General features: G+C 40.6%; 1 protein-coding gene across 2 annotated transcripts in view; it reads right to left on the bottom strand.

Moving 5' to 3' along the window:
• PCCA (propionyl-CoA carboxylase subunit alpha) overlaps positions 1-20,123 on the bottom strand; it is a 1,119,575-nt gene that overhangs the window by 140,132 nt on the left and 959,320 nt on the right. For both annotated transcript variants that reach the window (XM_056555680.1, XM_056555679.1), the window contains exon 20: positions 18,262-18,360. In XM_056555680.1, coding sequence (XP_056411655.1) covers positions 18,262-18,360 — 99 coding nt within the window. The remainder of the gene's footprint in view (positions 1-18,261; positions 18,361-20,123) is intronic.

Raw genomic sequence — 20,123 nt, forward strand, 5'->3', positions numbered from 1 at the left:
GGCAGAATGTCAGTCAGAAGACCACCTGAGTCTCCTGGCTACAGGGATAGACTGTGGCAGCTCCTAGGGCTTCTTCTGCACAGCGAGTATTACAGTGAGTCCACTGTGCAGGAGAAGAGAGGACCAAACAGGCGATCAGGTCCCATAACTGCTCCAGGTAAGTGACATCACATTAGGGGGTGGGGTCTATTCCAGGAAGGGATGGGGCCTGTATAGTGCTGAAGTATGTAGGAAGTGGTAAGTTGCTGGCTGCTGGGGGTGAATGATAGTGTAATGGAGATGGATATTACAGACATGGGACTGTATGATGGAAGGAGAGAGCAATGTTATTTACATGGGACTTTATGTATGTGGTACTGTAGTGATGCTATTTACATGGGACTGTATGTAGGTGGTAGGGTAGTGATGCTATGTACATACCGCGTTTCCCTGAAAATACACCCTACCCCGAAAATAGGCCCTAGCTGTAGCAAAGGAACAGATACAGCGCAGCGGGCGATCATTATTTGGGGGGGGGGGAGAGAAGCTGCGCTTGCGGGTGACAAACGATTATTACCCCGATGTGGGGTGCTGGGCTGATAAACCGGCGGGGGGCGGGGGGGGGGGGGGGGGGCGGTTGGAGCGGCCATCATGGATAATGGGCCCTAGTGTGGTTTTTGTGGATAAGGGCAAGTGTGTATTTGTGGTAAAAGACCCGGTCCTATTTTCGGAGAAACGGGGTAGGACTATATGTACAGTGGGGCAAAAAAGTATTTAGTGATTCACCAATTGTGCAAGTTCTCCCACATAAAAAGATGAGAGGCCTGTAATTTTCATCATAGGTATACCTCAACTATGAGAGACATCATGAGAAAAAAATCCATAAAATCACATTGTCTGATTTTTAAAGACTTTATTTGCAAATTATGGAGGAAAATAAGTATTTGGTCACCTACAAATAAGCAAGATTTCTGGCTCTCACAGACCTGAGGGCTTACCTCTCCTGCTGCGGCGGCTCCGGTGCTCTGAATGATAAAGCCTGGCAGGGCCAGGCTTTATCAATCAAGTGCAGAGTGCACAGATCATTGTGGTTTTATGAAACCACAATGATCTGTATGAGGAATCTAATGATTCCTCCTAAAAGTCCCCTAAGGGGACTAAAAGTGTATAAAAAAAAAGTTTTAAAAAAGTTTAAAAACCACACACATTAACCCCTTCCTTATTAAAAGTTAAAATCACCCCCCTTTTCCCAAATTCCATATTAAAAATATGTAACCATAATAAAAATAAACAAATGTGGTATCGCCGCGTGCGTAAATGTCTGAACTATAAAAATATATCATTAATTAAACCGCACGGTCAATGGCATACACCCAAAAAAATTCCAAAGTCCAAAATAGCGTATTTTTGGTCACTTTTCATACCATAAAAAAAGGAATAAAAAGCGATCAAGAAGTCCAATCAAAATAAAAATGGTACCGATTAAAACTTCAGATCACGGCGCAAAAAATTAGCCCTCAAATCACCCTGTATGTGGAAAAATAAAAAAGTTATAGGGGTCAGAAAAGGACAATTTTAAATGTATAAATTTTCCTGCATGTAGTTATGATTTTTTCCAGAAGTACGACAAAATCAAACCTATATAAGTAGGGGATCATTTTAATCGTATGGACCTACAGAATAAAGATAAAGTGTCATTTTTACTGAAAAATGTACTGCCTAGAAACAGAAGCCCCCACAATTTACAAAATGGTGTTTTTTCTTCAATTTTGTCGCACAATGATTTTTTTTTCCGTTTCGCCATAAATGTTTGTGTAAAATGACTGACGTCATTCCAAAGTAGAATTGGTGGCACAAAAAATAAGCCCTCATATGGATTTTTAGGTGCAAAATTGAAAGGGTTATGATTTTTAAAAGGTAAGGAGGAAAAAACTAAAGTGTAAAAACAGAAAAATGCTTGGTCCTTAAGGGGTTAAGGACGCAGCCAATTTTATTTTTGCGTTTTTGTTTTTTCCTCCTCTCCTTCTAAAATTCATAACTCTTTTATATTTCCATTCCCAGACCCATATGAGGGCTTGTTTTTTTGCGTGACCAGTTGTACTTTGTAAGGACATCACTCTTTTTACCCTAAAATCTATGGTAAACCCCAAAAAAAATTTTTTGTGTAAGGAAATTTAAAGAAAATCATAATTTGGCAAATTTGGGGGGTTTCGTTTCCGCTCTGTACACTTTACGGTAAAAAATACATGTTTTATTTTTTCTCTGGGTCAATACAATTAAAAGGATACCCATGGATACATATATTTCTATTATTGTACTGCTTTTAAGAAATCTCAAACCTTTTTTTTTACAAAATCAGTATGTTTCAAATTGCCCTATTTTGACAACCTCTAACTTTCTTATTTTTCCGTATTCAGGGATGTGTGAGGGCCAATTTTTTGTGCCATGTTCTGTAGTTTGTTTTGGTACCAGATTATATGCATATATGTGACTTTTTGTTCGCTTTTTATTAAAATTTTTTGCAGTTTGATGTGACAAAAAAGCTGAAATTTTAGACTTTTTTTTTACGTTTACGCCGTTCACCGTAGGAGATTATTAACATTATATTTTTATAGTTCGGACATTTACACACGCAATTTTTTTTTACATTTATTTTACACTTTTTTAGTCCCCATAGGGGACTATTTATAGCAATCATTAGATTGCTAATATTGTTCCGTGCTATGCATAGGGCATAGCACTGATCAGTATTATCGGTGATCTTCTGCTCTGGTCTGCTGGAAGGCAGATGAGTGCAGAAGACCCCGTGCTGTAAATGTATAGCACTGTGCGCTAAGAGGTACTATGCAGCGCCGTACATTTACGGCGCATGTCCTTAACCTCTTAAGGACTCAGGGCGTACCTGTACGTCCTGAGCCCGCTCCCGGTGTTAAAAACATCACACCGGGTCGGTCCCGGCTGCTAATCATAGCCGGGACCCTGGGCTAACAGCGTGCGGCACCGATCGTTGTGCCGCGCGCTGTTAACCCTTCAGACGCGCCGATCAAAGTTGACCGCCGCATCTGAAAGTGAAACTAAACGCTTCCCGGCAGCTCAGTCGAGCTGATCGGAACATCTCGATAAAATCGCGATGTTCCGATCAGCTGGGATGCAGGCGGAGGTCTCATTACCTGTGTCCGCAGCATCTGATCGAGGTTTGATTGCTCCAAGCCTGAACTAAAGGCTTGAGCAATCAAGCCCCTATCTCGCGGATCCGTGCAGAGCTATGGCTCTGCAGAGATCAGCATAGGAGATCAGTGTGTGCAGTGTTATAGGTCCCTATGGGAGCTATAGCACTGCAAAAAAAAAGTGGAAAAAAAAAGTTAACAAAGGTCATTTAACCCCTTCCCTAATAAAAGTTCAAATCACCCCTTTTCCCATAAAAAAAAACCTGTGTAACTAAAAATAAAAATATGCGATATCGACGTGTGCGTAAATGTCCGAACTATAAAAATATATCATAAATTAATTAAACTGCACGGTCAATGGTGTACGCGCAAAAAAAATTCCAAAGACCAAAATAGAGTATTTTTGGTCACTTTTTATATAAAAAAAAAATGCGATCAAAGCGATCAAAAAGTCCGATCAATACAAAAATGGTACCGATAAAAACTTCCGAACATGGCACAAAAAATGAGCCCTCATACCGGCCCGTACGTGGAAAATTAAAAAAAAAGTTATAGGGGTCAGAAGATGACAATTTTAAACGTATACATTTTCCTGCATGTAGTTACGATTTTTTCAGAACGCGACAAAATAAAACCTATATAAGTAGGGTATCATTTTAACCGTATGGACCTACAGAATAAAGATAAGGTGTCATTTTTACCAAAAAATGCACTGCGCAGAAACGGAAGCCCCCAAAAGTTAAAAAATGAAATTTTTTCTTCAATTTTGTAGCACAATGATTTTTTTTCCCGTTTCACCGTGGATTTTTTGGTAAAATGACTAATGTCACTGCAAAGTAGAATTGGTGGCGCAAAAAAAAAATAAGCCATCATATGGATTTTTAGAAGGTGATGAGGAAAAAATGAAAATGCAAAAACGGAAAAACGCTGAGTCCTTAAGGGGTTAAGCCAGTACATGTCCGGGCCCTTCTGAAGTTTGCTAGAGAGCATTTGGATGATTCAGAAGAGTATTGGGAGAATGTCATACAATATGATGAAACCAAAGTATAACTTTTTTGTAAAAACTCAACTAGTCGTGTTTAGAGGAGAAAGAATGCTGAGTTGCATCCAAAAAACCCCATACCTACTGTGAAGTATGGGGGTGGAAACATCATGCTTTGGGGATGTTTTTCTGCTAAGGGACCAGGGCGACTGATCCATGTAAAGGAAAGAATGAATGGGGCCATGTATCGTGAGATTTTTAGTGAAAAACTCCTTCCATCAGCAAGGGCATTGAAGATGAAACATGGATGGGTCTTTCAGCATGGCAAAGATCCTAAACACACCGCACAGGCATTGAAGGAGTGGCTTCAAAAGAAGCATTTCAAGGTTCTGGAGTGGCCTAGCCAGTCTCCAGATCTCAACCCCTCCTAGAAAACCTTTGGGGGGAGATTAAAGTCAGTGTTGCCCAGCAACAGCCCCAAAACATCACTGCTCTAGAGGAGATCTGCATGGAGTAATGGGCCAAAATACCAGAAACAGTGTGTGAAAACCTTGAAGACATACAGAAAATGCCAACAAAGGGTATATAACAATGTATTGAGATGAACTTTTATTATTGACCAAGTTCTTATTTTCCTCCATAATTTGGAAATAAATACTTTAGAAATCAGACAATGGGATTTTATGATTTTTTTTTCTCATTATGTCTATCATAGATGAGGTATACCTATGATGAAAAATTACAGGCCTCTCATCTTTTTAAGTTGGAGAACTTTCACAATTGGTGGCTGACTAAATACTTTTTTGCCCCACTGTAGGTGGTAGGGTAGTGATGTTATTTAAATGGGTCTGTATGTAGGTGGTAGTGGAGGGATGCTATGTACATGGGACTGCATGTAGGTGGTAGGGTAGTGATGCTATTTACATGGGACTGTATGTAGGTGGTAGTGGAGGGATGCTATGTGCATGGGACTGTGTGTAGGCGGTAGTGGATGGATGCTATGTACATGTGACCGTAGATAGGTGGTAGTGGAGGGATGTTATGTACATGTAACCGTATATAGGAGGTAGTGGAGGGATGCTATGTACATTTGACCGTATGTATGTGGTAGTGGAGGGATGCTTTGTTCATGGGACTGTATATAGGTGGTAGTGGAGGGATGCTATGTACGTGAGACTGTATGTAGGTGGTAGGGTAGTGATGCTATGTACATGGGACTGTATGTAGGTGGTAGGCGAGTGAGGCTATGTACATGGGACTGTATGTAGGTGGTAGGATAGTGATGGTTTTACATGGGACTGTATATAGGTGGTAGGGCAGTGATGCTATGCACATGGGACTGTATGTAGGTGTTAGGGTAGTGATGCTATGTACATGGGACTGTATATAGGTGGTAGTGGGGGGATGCTAGTTATATGGGACTGTATATAGGTGGTAGGGTAATGATGCTATGTACATGGAACTGTATATAGATGGTAGGGTAGTGAAGCTGTGTACATGGAACTGTATATAGGTGGTAGGGTAGTGATGCTATGTACATGGAACTGTATATAGGTGGTAGGGAAGTGATGCTATGTACATGGGACCGTATGAAGGTGGTAGGGTAGTGATGCTATGTACATGGGACCGTATGTAGGTGGTAGTCGAGGGATGCTATGTACATGGGACTGTATATAGGTGGTAGTGGGGGGATGGTATTAACATGAACCTAAGTGGTGGCTTGAGCAGAGACCAGGGGCAAGTACAAGTCATGAGTGCCTGCGGGGCTTCTCCCTGTTTGTGCAGCATTATTGTGCAGGTAGTGAACAAAGTACACCCATGAGGGCCACAGCATCTTGTATCTCCACCTGCCACCAGAAGCATGTAAGGGAGGTAAACCTGCTGCTTCTGTTGCTTAAAGGGGCTTTCCATCTAAATATCATTATTTTATAGAAAAAATTGCCAATATGGATTCCTATACTATTATAATAACGTATTTTCCCAAGATCGTTCAGGCTGATAACAGTAGACTACTTCCCACTGAAAATATGTTATGTGCAGTTTCCCATTAAGCTTTTAAAGGACCTGTAGACCCAGCCTGAACTGAAAAGCAAAACTTTACTTTTCTGTAAATTGTGAAAAATTACAGGGAATGCTATAAGGGAGGCTGTAAGTTTTATGGTGAACTACCTTAGTGCATTGGGATTGTGATACATTGCCTGCAATGTATTATTTGGGGTACTAAGCAGACCCCCCTAAATTGCAGCGAAGTCATGGTGGTGCACTATGTAGACACTACACTCGGCTTTGTAAAACAATGTTTTGAATGCTGTGACTCTCCAGCTGTTACAAAACTACAACTCACATCATGCCCTGGCAGTCTGGATCCTCTATTACAGTTTTTCCTACCATGTGGTCTACAGCTTTGGCAAAACTACAACTCCCGGCATTTCCGGACAACTAAATCTGTGGCTTTTTGGCTGTTCCAAAACTACAACTCCCTGCACACCGAGTTGTAGTTTTAGAACAACCAGACAGACACAGATTAAAAAGCACAGTTATGAGGTGATGTCCCCTTACATGCTTCGATTGGATGTACAAAGGGAGAGACTCCTCAGGCGTGCATCCTTGAATTGTACCACTATAAGCAGAGTAAAGTTGCCTCTGTCCACCATTGACTTCCATAATAAACATTTTTTTAACCCCCTCAGTGCCAGAAAAAAGTAGTGTAGTGTGTGGAGCATAGCCCATGCTACCCATAGTGCGTGTGCTTAAGCTTGCATGCAGGTGTGGTTAGGGGCATGGCTGAAAATCTTGGGTGAGTTCCCCCACTTTTTTCCCAGGACTTGTCCCCTGGAAACCATACATTTCCATGTAAAACCTTAGCATAACTGAGTGTCTTTTTGCTGCACAACTCTCTGCTCTTAGTGTTCGAGAAAGCAGAAGGATAATGTACAAGGCAAATCAGTGAGTGGAGGTATATCACACATGCTGTATCAGAATATAGAAATGAGGAAAGCATATACTGGCATATAGACTGGTTGAGGGGGTAAATCACACAGGCTGTGTTGCCCATGACAAACTCCTACAGGAGGACAGAAAAGGGGAATCACAAGTTACTAAGCATTATCTGTCAGCACAAGGAAGTGAATTATAAAATGAGAAATCAGTACAAGAATGACATTATCCTTATATATGACAGTTAGCAAAGTAGCAGTGTCCTAGACACACAGACATCACATCTAGTATCTATTAACCCCTTTTCGACCCGTGAAGGATCTAATCCGTCTTGGCACCAATAAAGGTGTATGGGGCAAGCTCAGGACTCAAGCCCACTCCATACCCGGAGGCCCCCAGCAGATTTCTGTAGCAATGGACCGCTGGAGGCTATTGGACACTATCAAAACTAACAGCTGAATCTAAACAGCCATTTTACCTGTGTGGCTTGCCTACCAACAGCATGATCACAATCTGTTGTCCTGGCAGCTATTGATGGAGCCTGTCTTTGGCGAGGCTCTACCAATACAGTACAGATCTGATGGGTTAATGCAATATAATAATTGCTGATACAAGTCCCTTAATGGGACTAAAAAACTGTAAGCGATCAAAACGCCTGATCTACGTCAAATTGGTAACAATAACAAATACAGATCTTGGCACACACAAAAGATTCATCCAACACAGCTCCATAGCTGGAAAAATAAAAAAGTTATAGGGGACAGATTATTTAATCATAAAAAAAACTATTATATTTATTGGGTCATTTTAACCCCTTTAGGGCATCAGTTTTTATTTATTTATTTTTTATATTTTTGCACTTTTATTTTTTCCTCCTCCTCTGCTAAAAATCATGAAAAAAATTTGAGTATGCTTAAAATTGTTCTCTGGAAAATTGCACTTCTAATTTAAAAATACTTTACTTTAAAATACTAATACTTTAAAAAAGACATAAAAATGATAATATTTAGGAAAGATAATTTTTTAAACAACTATAACACTTAAGAGACATACATTGGGATAATCAAAAATAAAGGGGACACAAGTTACCGTAAATGGTACACTTAAGAGCATTCTAAATAGATTTTGTGATTAACCCCTTCAGGACAAAGCCCATTTTGGCCTTAAGGACCAGAGCATTTTTTGCACATCTGACCACTGTCACTTTAAACATTAATAACTCTAGAATGCTTTTAGTTATCATTCTGATTCAGAGATTGTTTTTTCGTGACATATTCTACTTTAACATGGTGGTAAATTTTTGTGGTAACTTGCATCCTTTCCTTGTGAAAAATCCTAAAATTTGATGAAAAATTAGAAAATTTTGCATTTTTCTAACTTTGAAGCTCTCTGCTTGTAAGGAAAATGTATATTACAAATAAAAAAATTTTTTATTCACATATACAATATGTCTACTTTATGTTTGCATCATAAAAGTGACAAGTTTTTACTTTTGGAAGACACCAGAGGGCTTCAAAGTTCAGCAGCAATTTTTCACAAAATTTTCAAACTCACTATTTTTCAGGGACCAGTTCAGGTTTGAAGTGGATTTGAAGGGTCTTCATACTAGAAATACCCCACAAAAGACCCCATTATAAAAACTGCACCCCCCAAAGTATTCAAAATGACATTCAGTCATCATTTTAACCCTTTAGGTGTTTCACAGGAATAGAAGCAAAGTGAAGGAGAAAACTCACAATCTTCATTTTTTAAATTTGCATGTTCTTGTAGACCCAATTTTAGAATTTTTACAAGGGGTAAAAGGAGAAAATGTATACTTATATTTGTAGCCCAATTTCTCTTGAGTAAGCACATACCTCATATGTCTATGTAAAGTGTTCGGCGGGCGCAGTAGAGGGCTCAGAAGGGAAAGAGCGACAAGGGGATTTTGGAGAGTACGTTTTTCTGAAATGGTTTTTGGGGGGCATGTTGCATTTAGGAAGCCCCTATGGTGCCAGAACAGCAGAAACCTCACATGGCATACCATTTTGGAAACTAGACCCCTTGAGGAACATAACAAGGAATAAAGTGAGCCTTAATACCCCACAGGTGTTTCACGACTTTTGCATATGTAAAAAAAAGATTTTTTTTTTCACTAAAATGTGTGTTTCCCACCAAATTTCACACTTTTCCAAGGGTTAATAGCAGGAAATACCCCCCAATATTTGTAACCCCATCTCTTCTGAGTATGGAGGTACCCCATAAGTTGACCTGAAGTGCACTATGGGCAAACTACAATGCTCAGAAGAGAAGGAGTCATATTTGGCTTTTTGAGAGCAAATTTTGCTCGGGGAGCATGTCGCATTTAGGAAGCCCCTAAGGTGCCAGAACAGCAAAAAAAAAAACACATGGCATACTATTTTGGAAACTAGACCCCTTGAGGAACATAACAAGGGGTACTGTGAGCATTTGCCCTCCACTGGTGTCTGACAGATCTTTGGAACAGTGGGCTGTACAAGTTTTCATTTTCACGGACCACTGTTCCAAAGATCCGTCAGACACCTGTGGGGGGTAAATTCTCACTGCACCCCTCATTACATTCCCTTTTCCCTTTTACCTCTTGTGAAAATGTAAAGTATAGGGCAACATCAGCATGTTAGTGTAAAAAATTAAATTGTTTTACACTAACATTCTGGTGTAGACCCCAACATTTCCTTTTCATGAAGGGTTAAAGAAGAAAAAGCCCCCCAAACCTTGTAACGCAATTTCTCCCGAGTACGGCGATACCCCATATGTTACCCTATACTGTTGCCTTGAAATACGACAGGGCTCCAAAGTGAGAGCGCCATGTGCATTTGAGGCCTAAATTAGGGATTTGCATAGGGGTGGACATAGGGGTATTCTACGCCAGTGATTCCCAAACATGGTGCCTCCAGCTGTTGCAAAACTCCCAGCATGCGTGGACAGTCAACGGCTGTCCGGCAATACTGGGAGTTGTTGTTTTTCAACAGCTGGAGGCTCTGCTTTGGAAACAGTGGTGTACCGGACGTTCTTATTGGGGGAGGGGGGCTGTGTAGGGGTATGTGTATATGTAGTGTTTTTAACTTTTTATTTTATTTTGTGTTGGTGTAGTGTAGTGTAGTGTTTTTAGGGTACAGTCACATGGGCGGGGGATTACAGCGAGTTTCCCAGCGCAAAATTTGCTGCATCTCAAACTTGCAGCGAGAAACCCACTGTAAAAGCCTCGCCCATGTGAATGTACCCTGTACATTCACAGGGGGGGGGGGGGGGGTGCACCAGCTGTTGCAAAACCACAACTCCCAGCATGCATGGTCTGTTAGTGCATGCTGGGAGTTATAGTTTTGCAACAGCTGGAGGCACACAGGTTAGGAAACACTGAGTTAGAAACAGACAATGTTTCCCAACCAGTGTGTCTCCAGTTGTTGCAAAACTACAACTCCCAGCATGACCAGACAGCTGAAGGGCATGCTGGGAGTTGTAGTTCGGCAACATCTGACCAGGACCATCAATGGATGGTCCTGGGGGGTGAAGCAGAAGTTGTCCCCTGCTGGAAACAGCGGGACTTCTGCTGGTTAACCTGTGCGATGCTGCGCATCACCGGGTTAACTGAATTTCATTTATAAACGTTGGGATGCGCGAACGCACTGCACAACCCGGCGTTTATATATGACATTCTGCGGGAAGGGGTTAATATAAACCCTATGAGAATAAACAGGTTATAAATAAATGAAAACCGAAGCGGCTAAATAAAACCGTAAGGGGTGTGACAAATGATAGAAAAGAAAGGGTTTAAACTACTAAAACAAAAAAAAGTAGTGAGAAAGCATTACAATTTATAAGGAGAAAAATAAACCAAATGACAAATAAAGGTTGCAAACATTGAAGAGATGTATTGCCATAGAATTTAAAAAGAACCCCAAAATATTTTTTACCCATAAAATAAAATAAAAAAAAACTTTTTTCTCTAGTGTATTCCACAGGAAAAAAACAAGGAAAGGTGACATGATAAAGGATAATGTAATTTTGCATTAAATGTCAGATGCTTAACCCTACAAGAAATGCATTGCATCCTTAAAAACATAAAAATGCAAAAATCACCATGTCCTTGTGGTATCTACCCCCCCTCAATTTGAGTTTTAAAAGCAATATGTACTGTAATATCTATACCCTTGTGGTGCAAATATTCAAGAAGGGGTCAAAAAGGGATCCTGGAAACTATAGGTCTGTGAGTTTAACATCTATTGTGAGGAAACTATTTGACGGCTTTCTGAGAGATGCTATTCTGGAGTATCTAAATGCAGTTTTTATGAGGTGGTCAGTTATAGATTGTACCTGGGTAAGGCTCTGGATGTTTTGTACTTTGACTTTTCTAGGGCATTTCATACTATGCCACATAAAAGGTTGGTATCTAAAACGAGGATGCTAAGAGAATGGGTAAGCAACTGGCTCATTATAGGAACAGAGGGTAATTATTGATGGGACATACTCTGATTGTGTCACAGCTAATAGTGGGGTACCACAGGGTTCATTATTGGATATCCAGCCAAAATCAGAACCCCATAGCCCTTATAAACAGACTTTAAACATTCAGGTTCTTCCTGGTTTGTGCAGGGAGCCCAGAGCTGCCGAAAACTACACAGACCATCACCCCTTGCACTTGTTTTCTGTGTGTGCTGTCAGGAGGAGCTGCTTTCAGAGAGATGAGCAGGTCACATGGTTGGAGAAGATGTGAATATAGATGAGGGAGGTGTGTGCGCCAGTCAGGGTCAATCACACACACACCGAACCGCTCTCTCGGCTCAAAGGAAAAGGGAGTGTGCCATTGCAAATTGACTTGTTGTCTACACCAAGCAAAGTGGATATGACAGTAACCATGTGTGCTAAGAACTACTGCAATATACCAAAACCCAGGGCACTAGGCCGGGGGCACAAGTTCTCCTTGGAAAAACTCCCCTAAAATTTTACTTTTATTGGTCTGCTATATTAAAATAATATGGTGACAACTTAAAACCTCCTCAGGAGGATTATTAGGTGTGTTTGCCTAATAATCCTCCTGAGGACGGTGCTGGTGCACCGAAGCTAGTTGAGGGGGGGGGGGGGGAAATTTAATGCTTTTAATCGGGTCACAGAAATCCAGTGAGAAGGGGAAACTGCAGTTCCCTACATTTGATCAATAGTGGGGTTATCCCCAATATACAATTATATCTGGTACTTGTGCCTCGGGTCTAGTGCCCTGGGTTTTGGCATATTGCATTATAAAATGGTCCTTGGCTCTCCAAGGGGATCATTGTGTTTGGTGATTAAGAACTACTGGACTTCCCTGCCTAGAGGAAAAGCTGAAAGAAACAGGGTATGTGCTCAGCAAAGACTACACTTGTACATTACAAAGTTATATAACTTAAGCTTGTGCAGCTATATAAAGGTAATTTCATTTGGATGGCGTTCTCTCTGCATTACAGAGCAGAATTTCAATATTTGGAGATGATACCAAGCTCTGTAAGGTAGAAGAATAATATCACACTACATAGGGATCTGGGAAAGATGGATGCTTGGGCAGAGAAATGGCAAACTAAGTTAAATGTGAATAAATGTAAGGTTCACTTGGGCCGAAGAAGCAAGATATATAATTATGTGCTAAACAGTAAAACACTGGGTAAAACTACTATCAAAAAGGACATAGGGGGTATTAGTGGATAGTAAACTCAAGTTTGGCGCATGTCAGTGCTAGGTAGCTGCTGACAAAGCAAATAATGTCAAAGAATGCATTTTAAGAGGCATAGATGCTCCTGACATGAACATGGCTTTTCCTCTACAAAATACTAGTAAGACCTGACTTAAAATATTGTGCTAAATTTTGGGCACCTGTGAATAAGAAAGACATTACTAAATTGGAGTGGATGCAGTGGAGGGCAACCATGGAAATTAAGAAAATGAGTAGACTACAGTACCAAGAAAGGTTTTCAAGCTTGAGGTTATTTGACTTGGAGAAAATACATCTTAAAGGTGATCCACTCAATAAGTAAAAGTATATAAATGAACAGTACAGACATCTTTTTATGATATTTTATATGTAGGCCTGTAACCACGACAAAAGGGCATCCTCTACAACTAGAGGAAAGAAGGCTTCACCATCAGCACAGATGAGGATTCTTTACTGTAAGAGAAATGAGACTACGGAACTCTCTGATGCATAATGTTGTGATGTTTGATGTCTGGATGCCCTTCTCAAAAAATATTATATTACAAGGTATGGTCAACATATTTCTGAAGGTGGGAAATTGATTCATTCTTATTGCCAGGAAGGAATTTTTCCCCCAGTATGGAGCAATTAGCATCTACCTCCATACAGGGTTTTTCTTTTCCCTGGATCATAACAGTAGGATTATAAGTAAACTTAATGGGCTTTTGTCCTTTTTTTTGACCTTATAAACTATGTACCTACAGTCATGGCCATAAATGTTGGCACCCCTGACATTTTTCAAGACAATTAAGTATTAATCACAGAAAAGGATTGCAGCAGGGATGTGGAATTCCTACTGCCCGATGCTTTGGGCAAGTAGGGCTGGACCGGACAAGCACGGCGGCGCTCAGCAGTCTGTATGGAGCGGGCTCTGGACTCGTGCCCGCTCCATACTCTGCAGCCCTCGACTGCCCTTAGTAGCCGGGGGCCGCCACTAATAGCCAGCATGCAGCAATTGCCGCGGCTGGATATTAACCCTTTAGCTGACAGCAGCGTCTAAAAGGGACATGTGAATGCTCCCTGGTTGGCTAGTCGGGTGGATTGTCCCCCCCGCAGCGTGATCGCGGGGGCGGCGATCCACTATAGAGGTAGCCGGCGGGCTTATCTCTGCTTCCCTGGTGTCTGTGGCTCTGACATTGACCGAGCCTGGCTGGTCTAGGCTCTATCAATGGATTGCAGAACACACAGATCAATGGAGTTCAATAGAACTCTATTGACTTGTATGAGGAATCTAATCATTCCTCCTAAAAGTACCTAAGAGACTAATAAAGTGTAAAAAAAAAAAGTTTTAATAAAAGTTTAAGACACACATTAACCCCTTCCATGTTAAAAGGTTCAAATCACCCCCATTACCTATATAAAAACATGTAAACATAAAGATAAACATATTTGGTATCGCTGCATGTGTAGTTGTACGAGCTATTAAAATATAACATTATGTATCCCATACGGTAAATGTAAAAAAAAAAAAAAAAATCAAACCACAGAATTGCAATTTTTATAATATCCAAGAAAAAAAATGTAAAAAGCGATTAAAAAGTCAGATCAATACCAAAATGGTACCGATATAAAAAACAGATTATGGCACAAAAATGAACCTGGTGTGCGGAAAAAAAAAAAAAAATCTACAGGGGTAAAAAAAATGGCAATTTTAAAAATTCGAAAAAGTTTCAAATTTTTTTTAAAATTAGTAAAACATGACAGAAACTATACAATTCTGGTATTGCTGTAATCAGGCCATCCTAAAGTACCAAAATAACATTGTTAAATTATCTTTTACTACTTCAATTTCACTTCACCGATTATATATATACACACCATATTTATCGGCGTATAACACGCACTTTTAAAACTTAAATTTAAGGCAAAAAGTCTGCCTGCGTGTTATATGTCGATAAGTCTTCTGGTCACAGATTTAAAGTGGCCGCAGCAGCGTCTGCTTGTTAAGTATTAACAGCACGGCAGCGGCCATTTTAAATCAGTGACCAGCGGCGTCTCCTCCCCGCACTGTCACTTGTTTTCTCCTGCACTATCCACAGGTACTGGTGTGGTGGATAGTGCGGGAGACGCTGATTAAAATGAGCCCTACCTTGTCCAGAACTGCGCTACCTTTTAATCAGCGTCTCCCGCACTATCCACCAGCTCCTGTGGATCGTGCGGGAGACAAGTGACTTTCACTTTTCATTTTCTCTCCCTCCCCCCTCCCTCATCATTCCTCCTTTCCCTGCTTTTTATAGTTTTGTTTATTTTCCTTACCTGTCTGCGCTTTGGCAGGTCAGGCGGAGGGTCTTGCGGGGTCAGTGAAGCAGATGAGTTACGTCCTCTGCCGGCTTCTCTGTGCGGCATTACTTCATTTCCTGTAGTCGCCGCTGAAAAGTGACATCCGTGATGCCGTGCAGAGGAGCTGGGAGAGGACGTAACTCATCTGCTTCACTGACCCCGCAAGACAGCCGAAGCGCAGACAAGTATGGAAAGGGGAAGAGTGGTCTTCAACCTGCCGACCTCCAGATGTTGCAAAACTACAACTCCCAGCATGCCCGGACAGCAGTTGGCTGTCCGGGCATGCTGGGAGTTGTAGTTTTGCAACATCTGGAGGTCCGCAGGTTGAAGACCACTGGATGCCATAGGAGTAACATGATGGGGGGGATGATGAGACGGGGAAATGATGAGGGGGGGGGGAATGATGGGGGGGATGATGAGACGGGGAAATGATGAGAGGGGGGGGAATGATGAGACAGGGAAATGATGAGGGGGGGGATGATACGGGGGAAATGATGATGGGGGGATGAGACAGGGGGAAATGATGATGGGGGGATGAGACAGGGGGAAATGATGAGAGGGTGGATGAGACAGGGGGAAATGATGAGGGGGGGATGGTGGGGGGATGAGACAGGGGGAAATGATAGGGAAATGATGAGGGGGGGAATGAGGGGGGGATGATGAGACAGGGTGGGGGGGATGATGATGAGGGACATGATGAGACAGGGTGGGGGGATGATGAGGGGGAATCATGGGGGACATGATGGGGGACATGATGAGACAGGGTGGGGGGATGATGAGGGGGGAATGATGAGACATGGGAAGATGATGAGACATGGGGGGTGGCGATGAGAGAGGTAAATGTGGCACAGGGACTGATAAAAGGGAAGGAATGATGTGGCACTGAGGTGCAGAAGAAAACGAAGTTGGGGGGATGATGTGGCATTTAGTCCAAGTCATTTATTTTACATTTTATTTTTTAACTTAAATTTCCCTGTTAAAATGGGGGTGCGTGTTATACGTCAGTGCGTGTTATACGCCAATAAATACGGTATATATATATATATATATAAATATATATATATATATATATATATAATTTATTTATTTATTTTTGGGCTCGGACAATATGTTATTGAAAAATTAAAAGGTATCATTATAGTAAGTAGTTATGGCTATTCTAGGGTGAAGAAGAAAAAATTAGAGAGTGTAAAAGCGAAAATTGGTCCAGACAAGTGGATCGTCATGAGGGACAAGTAGTTTTTTTTATAAAATTTCCACACCCCTGTGCAGTAACACGTTTTTCTATACACATGTTTATTCCCTTTGTGTGTATTGGAACTAAACCAAAAAAGGGAGGAAAAAAAGCTAATTGGACATAATGTCACACCAAACTCCAAAAATGGTCTGGACAAAATTATTGGCACCCTTAACTTAATATTTGGTTGCACACCCTTTGGAAAAAATAACTGAAATCAGTCACTTCCTATAACCATCAATAAGCTTCTTATACCTCTCAGCCAGAATGTTGTACCACTCTTCCTTTGCAAACTGCTCCAAGTCTCTCTTATTGGAAGGGCGCCTTTTTTCCCAACAGCAATTTTAAGATCTCTCCACAGGTGTTCAATGGGATTTAGATCTGGACTCATTGCTGGCCACTTCAGAACTCTCCAGCACTTTGTTGCCATCAATTTCTGGGTGCTTTTTGACATATGTTTGGGGTCAATGTCCTGCTGGAAGATCCAAGATCTCGGACGCAAACCCAGCTTTCTTACACTGGGCTGTACAGTGCGACTCAAATTCCGTTAATAATCCTCAGATTTCATGATGCCTTGCACACATTTAAGGCACCCAGTGCCAGAGGCAGCAACACAACCCCAAAACATCATTGAACCTCCACCATATTTCACTGTAGGTACTGTGTTCTTTTCTTTGTAGGCCTCATTCCATTTTTGGTAAACAGTAGAATGATGTGCTTTTCCAAAAAGCTCTATCTTGGTCTCATCTGTTCACAAGACATTTTCCCAGAAGGATTTTGGCTTACTCAAATTCATTTTGGCAAAATGTAGTCTTGCATTTTTTATGTTTCTGTGTCAGCAGTGGGGTCCTCCTGGGTCTCCTGCCATAGCGTTTCGTTTCATTTAAATGTCAATGGATAGTTCGCGCTGACACTGATGCTCCCTGAGCCTGCAGGACAGCTTAAATATCTTTGGAATTTGTTTGGGGCTGCTTATCCACCATCCGGACTATCCTGCGTTGACACCTTTCATCAATTTTTCTCTTCCGTCCATGCCCAGGGAGATTAGCTACAGTGCCATGGGTTGCAAACTTCTTGATAATGTTGCGCACTGTGGACAAAGGGAAAACTAGATCTCTGGAGATGGACTTGTAACCTTGAGATTGTTGATATTTTTCACAATTTTGGTTTTCAAGTCCTCTTCTCCTCTTTCTGTAGTTCATGCTTAGTGTGGCACACAGAGAAACAGAATGCAAAGACTAAGTGAACTTCTCTCCTTTTTTATCTGCTTTCAGGTGTGATTTTTATATTGCCCACACCTGTTACTTGCCCCAGGTGAGTTTAAAGGAGCATCACATGTTTGAAACAATCTTATTTGTCCACAATTTTGAAAGGGTGCCAATAATTTTGTACAGTCCATTTGTAGAGTTTGGTGTGACATTATGTCCAATTAGCTTTTTTCCTCCCTTTTTTGGTTTAGTTCCAACACACAAACGTGTTACCGCAATCCTTTTCTGTGAGAAATACTTCATTTTCAGGAAAAATGTCAGGGGTGCCATGACTTAAACTATGTACCTATATTCAGTTATGTTGACCAGTAGTGACATTTATCTCTAAAATGGATAAAAGGCACAAAAAATGTGTAGAAACTAGAAAACATGAAGCTATAAACAGCTGCTAAAAACTGACACTAGTGTTTTACTACTAAAACTGTTTGTGGCTTTATATGCCTGTATAATGTACATTTTCAAAGCATGTGGTCATACCTCAGGGCTCCTATGGTGAGCCACACAGCAGGGAGTTGTTGCAAGCTACACACACCTCCCTAGCCACTGGTTGTGACCACATTATTATTATTTTAAAATTAAAAAACATTACTCATTGTTGACAACACGCTCAGTGTAGTCTATAGGCAAGCAGTGGGTTATGCTGTTAATCTCAATGGAATTAGAGCACTTACCTGAATGGTCTTCTGAGTGTCACCAATCCTGACAGACAATAACGGTGAAGACAGATTCCACTCACTAGCTACATTCACTTTAATGCCATCAACTTCCACCTGTTTGGACATCATAACAAACTATTAATATAAAGACAGCTTCTCTCAAGTTCATAACAGCACACAAAGCAAAAGGTATTTTAAACAGATGGCTTCCAAATAACCTGTCATGTTCACCAATCCTTCTATACGACTGGGTCCAACTATGTAAGCATCCAGTCATCTCTGGGGAGAGGTGAAGGACCTGTGAACAGCTGCCTCTGGATAATGCCACGTCAAGTGATTTTTAGCAAACAAGAAACCGCCAACCACACTGTAGACATTTGTAGACATGCTACATTTAATACCATTAGACAGGTAATTTCAATACCTTGAGGTGACTATTTGAGAGCTATAAAACAGGCCTTGCATATAATATACTCTCCAAGGAACATAGCTGTGTATTGCTTAAGTGAGTTGTACATGGCTGTTTTAATTAATAAGAAACTCTAATTAATGGGGAATTTTATGCTACACCTGGTTTAGTCATTCTTTCGGAAAATCATCATCATACTGCAGATTAATATCTGACAGCGGGGTTTCATTTAGCATAAAAGGTTGCATGGTTAATTTTATGTAGATGGTTAAAAGACTTCATATTTTATGCACTGAATACTGAAGGTATTTAGGATCTTTTATACAGCTTGAGAGGCTCTTCAAGACACCTTTTGAGACACTAATACCAATCGATTCAGCATACATACTTTTAAAGTAAAACCTTGATTTAGAACAAGTGCAATACTATTTATTTCACTTTTTAATCTATCTTCTTAACATATTTGAGCAATTTGCCCATCTTTTCACATCTTGATAATGACTTTTAATGATAAAGTACTGTGATATTTTAGTATATATGGTAAAAAGAAAAATTACCTTGTTTCTAACAACGACATCGATGTGGTCTGAAATGGCAGGCGATCCTCAACCCCAAGTGCAGTTGTGCACTTACGCTGGGGTGGAGGACCTGCATTTGTGGACCACAATATAGGTTCACTACTGTGGTAGATGTAAACAATGACATTAACTAATCCTCAAAACTCAGCCCATGGGTGAAAGATACATTAAATAGATGCCTAACAGTGGTATCTAACACTCTTATGTTATAATGGTATATGTGTAATGGATAACGGGAGCTTTTCCTGTTATCTAAATTAAATGGAGGCCAAAAATGCTATGCCAACCCAGTCTTCTACATTATACCCATGACCACTGTGAGAATTATTAGGTTTTCCTTACTGATGTGAGATAACATTTTAAAATTTGTAAGAAACAAGATATTATATGAGAATATTGTAAAATTATTATACAATTATACAATTTTCATTATATAAAACCAGTAAACCCAACATTAGGTTATGTTCACACTGTTAAAAACCATGTGCATAACCTGCTGAATAAACAGCCTGGGAAACTTGCAAATCAGCTTGGTTTTTACAAGTGGTTTTTAAGGCATATCTGCTATTTGCAAAAAATTTTTCTATACTGTAGATAATAACATTATGGACCTCATTTACTAAGCTTAAACAGGCCAGTTTTTGTCAGGTTATTTTGTCGCAGAGTGTCTGCGACGTGTCATCGCCAGGAAAATCTGACAAACCCGACTGCACTGTGAAAACCCAAAAAAGGGGCATGGACATAAGCAAAAAGGGGTCGTGGATAACCTATTTACTATTGAACTCACAGAAAATCCTGTGGATAAATGGCTGGAAATTTCTAACTAGAAAAAGCTGATCAGAAAATGTTTCCGACTTGTAAATCTGTGATCCCCATAGCAAATAAGGTGG

This window comes from Hyla sarda, chromosome 2 (assembly GCF_029499605.1).
Source record: "Hyla sarda isolate aHylSar1 chromosome 2, aHylSar1.hap1, whole genome shotgun sequence".
NCBI lineage: Eukaryota > Metazoa > Chordata > Amphibia > Anura > Hylidae > Hyla > Hyla sarda.